Below are 7,540 nucleotides of genomic sequence, written 5' to 3' on the forward strand. Positions count from 1 at the left end.
CCTCCAGCGGGTTTACGCGAGAACGGCGCGGACTCGCGAAAACAAAAACTGCACAAATACGTACCTCCCGGGACGTATTTCGCGGTCTCCAGAAACGTCCCCGGGACTACGTTCTCGGAATGAGCCTGGGTTGATTAAAAATGTTTAATTACAATTTATTTGAAATATGATGTGGAGAAACTATTATGAATATTTTAAAGTTTTGTTTTTGCATCATTGAACTTACAGGAAATGCATCAAATGCACTGTAGGTCAAATACAAAAATTGTATACATATAAGTATTAGGCCCCATCAATTATTAGCCCCCCTGTTTACCCCCCCCCCATTTCTGTTTAATGGAAAGATTTTTTTAACACATTTCTAAACATAATAGTTTTAATAACTAATTTCTAATAACTGATTTATTTTATCTTTACCATGATGACAGTAAATAATACTTTACTAATTTTTACTAATATTTCTATACACTATTATATAGCTTAAAGTGACATTTTAAGGCTAAACTAGGTTAATTAGGTTAACTAGGCAGATTAGGGTAATTAGGCAAGTTATTATATGATGATGGTTTGTTCTGTAGACAATTGAAAAAAAGCTTAAAGGGGCTAAAAATATTCACCTTAATGACTTTTACAAAATGAATTTTTTTTATTTCAGCTGAAATAAAACAATTAAGACTTTCTCCAGAAGAAAAAATATTATCGGAAATACTCGCTCTGCTTCAAATTGCATGTACAGAATCCGTTTGGGAAACAGTGTCTATTTATCACTATGAAGTGTGTCAGCTGACAGTCACGCACTGCTATATGACTGTTTTGAGGATTGAATAGAATGGGCGACACCACCTGCAGGGCTTAATTTGTGCCCGAACACACCGAATCCGGCACCTCTGAAATCTGATCCAGCACTAATTTTACCGATCCCCCTCCTCAACCGCCGGAGGAGGGGGATCAGTAAAATGAGATGCCGGATCCGATTTCAGAGGTGCCGGATCTGGAGTGTTCCAGCGCAAATTAAGCCCTATATAGAGAGTATAGTATATAATAAGCACAGGTCAGAAGATTAAGTTATTTAATTTGTACATAAATGTATGTGTTATGCTAAATGATGAATATTTAATATTTTTATTTTCACAAAAGTTATTAGAAATATTAGATGCTTACATGTAATATGCTTTCTATCTAATAAAAAAAGATCACTGTATGTTAACTCATGCAGACATCCAAGATAAGTGAAAGATATTGTTTCTTTTCCCATATATAAATATAATTAAACATCTTTTTTACTAGTATTAATGATTTTAATACTGTATGTAAACAAAAAGATGGATGTTGCGTTTGAAACTGATGATATGTGTACATAAATAAAAATGTTTGCCAAAAATGCGCAAATCTAAATAGTTTCTCAGTGTATAGAGAAATGATAACATTGAAAAACAATTTAAATGACTTTTCATTCTTTCATTGGGCACTTGTTCTGTGTGTTGCAATGAATTCACACAGATCTCTGTCTACAACGGAAAAAGATAAGCTGTGACAAAATACAAGCTAACAAGCAGCAAAGCAGCATATATATATGCCGCTTATGTTGTGTGTCACATCTTTTTCCGTTGTAGACAGATGTCTGTGACTGAAATTTTATATATACACACATGTGTTGGACTATGAAAATGAAACGGCTGGTTTTAGACCACGATAATTCATTAGTATGGTGTAGAGCCTTCTTTTGCAGCCAGTACAGCATCAATCTATCTACTAATCTATGTCTCAACTATCTGCTAATGCTCATTTGTAGCATCAACTCATTTGTAGCACTTAACACTTTTATTCCCTGTTGCATTTAACACTGAATAAAACATAACCACTACCTGAGGTGATCATTGTCATAGGAGTTTATGCTGCTGTTCAGCTGTGAGAAATTAAACCAGTTTCTCAATAGAAATTTTCAGGTGATGGTTATAGGACAACTAATATTCCTTTTATCATGTGTTGTTAGGACACAGTGTAGACATGATAATCAGGCATGCTTCGGTTGGTGTCAACAATCTGGCAACCTGCGTTTGCATGAAGTAGTCTGAAGAGGGACCGGGTGAAAAAGTGTTATGATTTTGGAGTGCAATACCTAGTTCAACCACTGGATGTCAATCTTACATAAGGCCCACTGTAATCACTACCAATAATCAACAACAAAAGACTAAATTAAAATTGTAAGAAATTGTAATACATGACCTTGAGAATAACTTTTTTTTAAACAACATTAAATGGTAGATTATAAGGCTATGCATTTTATGCTGATGATATTTAAATGATACAATGGGATATTTTTTAAAATGAAAACCAAATCAAACCGAAAAAAAAACAAACACTTTCACCACAGAACTATGACATGGCTGAACTGTCCCAAATATTTATAAATTTTATGTCTTGTGTGTGTGTGTGTGTGTGAATCAGTTCACCTGCTCGCTGCTCTACTGATGACGTGTGTGTATGTGTGTGCAGGATTAGGCCTTAGATAACAGGATTAGAATGTTCCACACACTTCAGAGAATCCTTATATAGCTCACAGTGAAAGTGTCAGTGTGTTGTTTGTCTTAGTGTGGTTTTGTGCTTCAGCTGTTTTTCTGTGGTCCACCACACTGGTGTCACTCTGTATGATCTAAAAACAGGTATGTGTTCAGACGAATGAACCACAATCCACTTCAAAGCTGTCCTTTTGTTCTTATTGCTGCGCTACTCCTAATTAAATTAACTAATTGTAGGACATTGTATCTTATTTATGGAAAGTAACTTGTTAATTACTTTTTTTCCTTCAGCTGATTTGCGTTGCTTTGCTAATATGCTTGGTGTCTTGGTTTTGAAATTTAAGATGAGTTCATGCTGTGCACAAATGTTTGTCTGTTTAATGCAGTGTATGTAACGATTGTAAAACATGATGGACAATGCAGTACTAACTGAGTTGCAAAACTCACAAATTCTTTTTGTGTAAATACATTAAAGTTATTGAAAATAGAGGTATTTGCTACTGTTGGTTGCATGACTGCAGTAAAATGTTAAATAAAATTGTAAAACTCTGTTCTAATTCTAAAGATCATTTATATTTTAAAAGAAGATAAAAAGTATGTGTGTGTGCGTGTGTGTGTGTGTGTGTATATGTATGTATGTATGTATGTATATATATATATATATATATATATATATATATCAAAGAAAATCAATAATACAAATACACTGTACTTTATTGAATATATGCTAAAAGTTGCAATACTGAATATTTTTAACTTCCAGGGGATCTGAATATTCAGTAAAAATATTAATATATTCTGAAATATTTCTACAGTTTAAAATATCTGTTTGCTATTAGAACATATTTTAAATGCTATAACTTATTTATGTGATGGCAAAGCTAAATTCTCAAGCTAAATTACTCCAGACTTCAGTGTCACATCCTTCATACTAGTTTGGAGATTAAACCTTTTATTCATTCATAATCTCGAGGAAACGATGATACAATTTATCAAAAATGTATGCAAGTTAAATAAATTTTTGGTAATCACTTTTGATGAATTTAATGAATGCTTGTTCAAAATAAAAAGGACTTCTTTAAAAAAGAATAAAACAATTCTCCATATTCTCATTCATTCAGCCAGGACGGCTCTCAAAGCATGTGTTCGTGACTAAAATGTGACCTCTGGTGGACAGAAGCAGCCTCCGAAATGAGATGCAGATTCAGAATTCCACATGAGGTGGTTATTACTTAGCAAATAATAAAAATATTACGAACATAAACATTAGGTGAGCAGGTTACATTGTAACCCCTTGTCCTAACAACACACTACGTGACCCGATTAGTGATAAGCAATTTGGCTGTTTGCACCAGACGAACAACAACATAAATTTAAATACAGCCATTTAGAATCACAGAATAGTGCACTCACTGCACTTCAATGAAATGGTAAGGTTTATAATCTAATTAATGCATATTAAACCTCTTTAACAAAGTTCCATTTCAAATGGTTTATTTTATTTTCAACATCTGAGAACTATCTGCTGCTGCTTTTAGTAGTATGGCAATGAATGTCATGTAAAATGGCATTTACGCTCGCATTACTAGCATTTAACACTGAATAAAGCACATGAGGTGTACCTGAGGTGATCACAGTTTATGCTGTTGTTCAGCTGCAAGAAATAGAAACCATTTCTAAACTATAAATGTAAGGTGTTGGTTTGAACAAAAACTCCCTTTAATATAGAGAATATTCCTTCTATCACATGCCATTGCTTTTATTTAGAACATGATTTAAATCAGCCTTAAATCAGCCTTTAGGCTTGACAGTCAGGCACAATGCTGTTTGTGTCATCAATCTGGCAACCTGTGCTTCTGTCTGTTTTAATCCAGAAGTGCAATACCTAGTTCAACCACTGGGTGTCAAACTTACATACTGCACCTTTAAACATTTTTGTGAAAATGGTGATACAATTTTTTATTGATTTGATTATCATTTTTAATGAATTTTCTATATATGAAATTTGCTAAGATTTTACTAAAATTTGCTAAATAAAAAAATTGACTTCTTAAAAAAAAAAAAGAATAAAACAATTCTTACTGCCCCCAAACATTTGATTTACAAAATACACACAAACTGCTTAGCACTATATGATATCTTCTGTATTTATAGATTCATTCTCATCAACTCCACCAACATGGCTGACGTGTTAAAGGGTCTCAACCTACTGGAAACATTGAAAGAGTCCATCGAGAAGAACAACATCTCAGATATTCGAGATGCACTGGAGGACATGCTAATCAGCAGAATCAACATCGCCATTGCTGGGGAAAGAAATGCAGAAAAAGCCACTTTCATCAACTCTCTCCGAGGCCTCAGCCAAGAAGATGAAGGTGCAGCCCAAAATCCACCATCTGTCGCTCCAGAAGAACTAGCCGTATTCCCCAATCCCAAACACCCAGACTTCCGCCTCTGGGATCTTCCACCCATCTCTAGCGATGCTAATTTTAAAGCAGAGGATTACATTGAGCGTTTTAAAGCTACACGTTACAATGCTATTATTCTCACATCCACCGACAGACCTAGCACCAACAGTGTTGCGATATGGAAGGATGTTAGATCGCTTCAGAAAGAGACGGTTTACTTTGTCTTATTAGCATCTGCAAAGGACACTGAGAAATCGCTGGAGGCAAAAAAGGCAGCAAGTTTAGACGTCCTCAAAGCAGAAGGTGTTCCTCTGCCAAAGGTGTTTCTAGTGCAACCGTCTGCCCTGGAGAAACTGGACTTTCTCACATTTTTAGAGGTAATGAGAGGAGATCTTCCAGAGATTCGAGCCCACGCTCTTCTTCTGGCGCTTCCTACGTTTTCCAGCTCATTGGTCACTCAAAAGAAAGACGCCTTTAAGGCATTGGTGTGGGCCGCTGCTTCATTATCTGGGGGTGTTTCTGCTATTCCAGTACCACTGGTTGCCTCAATGGTGGACGCTACAGTGGGCGTCCGGATTTTGGTTAAAGCTCAAATCTCGCTTTGTTTGGATGACGAATCTTTACAGCGACTGGCAAGACAGCGGGGTCTAGATCCAGCCAAGCTGAAGGCCCTGCGCACATGCGCTCTCTCTGTTGAGGTCAGCAAGAGTGAGGTTAAAAGACGGCTGGCGGAGGCTGAGAAAGACACCAGCACTGCAACCACCAGACTCGTGGAGTTGGCCATCCCAAGACAAGCCAGATCCGTCAGCCGATCCTTCACGGTTATGCTGCAGGCGCTCAATAATGCAATTGATGATATGGGTGCTGATGCTGAGAAGGTGGTTGCTATGGTGACTGGAGAGCGACAGTAGATTGAGAATGCTCACAATTACATCATGCTGCTTATAATCCACTTGGATTTATATTTATATTCCCTTAAATGGACTGGATATCTAAGCAAAATGTTATTAGTAGAGTAAAAGTGTTTATTTTTTCATTATTAAATTGTTATTAGTAGTATTTTTTCTAGTAGATGAACTATATTTAACAAATTTGTTTGTATGTATAAAGCATTAAAGACAGACCAGCTGTAAGATCAGATATTTTTAATTCATTATAGATTGTGCACTGTAAAAATATCTGTTAATTAACCTTTCCTTAATTTTGTGATTCATAATTTTTCTTCATTATTTATGGTTGTGAATTGCATTATGGGATGTTGACCTCTGCCCTGTCGACTTCTGATGTTGAAAATTCAACTCTAAAGTTTAACAAAGTGACTTTTATTGACATTTGTGTAGTTTGAAACTATGTAATGTATCAGTGGTGCCTGCAGCCATATGACTGTATGCATTGTGCGAACCTACCATGAGAGGGTGTGTATTATTGCCGCTTTACTATTTATTTATTTATTTTTTACATAATTTTAATTGATTATTAAACAGTATACACTACTATATATTGACAAAACAAGAAAGAATGAGAATAAATAAAGGTGTGCGTTTGTGTGTTTTAAAGTGTGTATGTACACTCTCAGAAATAAAGGTACAAGAGCTGTCACTGGGGTGGTACCTTTTTGAAAAGTACATATTTGTACCTAAAGGGTCCTTTTTAATACCTCAAGAGTACACATTAGTACCTAATAAGTACAAGAGTGTACCTCTTGAAATGTTTTGGTACTAATATGTAGCTTTGAGGTACCAATATATACCCTTTAAGTACAAATATGTGCCTTTCGAAAAGGTACCACCCCAGTGACAGCTCTTGTACCTTTATTTCTGAGATTGTACTTGCATGGTGGTTAAAGAATTCTATTGGCTTTAGTTTTGCTGACGGATTTTCCGCACACTAAAAACTACAAGTCAGATAGCTATTGTTTAAAACAATATGAGTAAACTGTCTTTAAAACAGCTAAAATTTAATTTAGACATTTGCCAGAAGGCCTAAAACTAATGAGACAAATATTTGCTTCCCCACACGGGGTAGAGACAGCAGTCTCATCAGCACCTGAGCCGGTGGAACTCCAGGCCTAGCCCATGGCTGTGCAGCCTCCTCGCTGAAACCGCTACCATTCAAGGTGTTATAAACAATTTTATCTGAAAAACTGGCACAAACAAGCAGACATCTTCATTCTGACGAGTTTCTGAGTTCTCTCACCCCTCCATAAGAGTTTGAAGCACTTCACTTAATTAAAACTGCGGCAGTGCCTTTAAATAATGTACTGTAGCCTTTGACAGCAAGCATCAGTGTTTTTTTGAGATTGAAATAAGAATAAGGGATGATGGGGAAGGGTGGTGCTGGATATGTGTGTACCTTTGAATAAAATCCTGCAGGCACCCCTGAAATGTATAAGAAATAATATATAGAGAAATAAGTCTGTCAAAAAACAGAAAGTTAAAAACTACATATCTTCCAGTAGACCTCAGATCTTTCAGTGGATCTCAAAGTTAGGACGAGTGGCAGCTTTTGAAAAACTTTCCAACAGTTTACATGAAAGTTTTTTAATTTATTTTGATAAATGGGCAAAAATTCTAAAATTCTGTGACCTACAAACATCTAGCAAACATGTAACGA

General features: G+C 35.8%; 1 protein-coding gene across 1 annotated transcript; it reads left to right on the plus strand.

Annotated features, from left to right (window-relative positions):
• The first annotated feature begins 2,437 nt into the window (after positions 1-2,437).
• irgq2 (immunity-related GTPase family, q2) lies at positions 2,438-5,879 on the plus strand. Its single transcript, XM_056474192.1, has 2 exons — positions 2,438-2,663; positions 4,674-5,879. Exon 2 carries the CDS (start codon positions 4,699-4,701, stop codon positions 5,836-5,838), a length of 1,140 nt encoding a protein of 379 aa, XP_056330167.1. The 5' UTR covers positions 2,438-2,663; positions 4,674-4,698; the 3' UTR covers positions 5,839-5,879.
• Positions 5,880-7,540: the final 1,661 nt, after the last annotated feature.

This window comes from Danio aesculapii, chromosome 15 (assembly GCF_903798145.1).
Source record: "Danio aesculapii chromosome 15, fDanAes4.1, whole genome shotgun sequence".
NCBI lineage: Eukaryota > Metazoa > Chordata > Actinopteri > Cypriniformes > Danionidae > Danio > Danio aesculapii.

Bases quoted from the DNA above. Each gene is read 5' to 3' on its own strand.
- irgq2 (XM_056474192.1), top strand. From the start codon at position 4,699: ATGGCTGACGTGTTAAAGGGTCTCAACCTACTGGAAACATTGAAAGAG.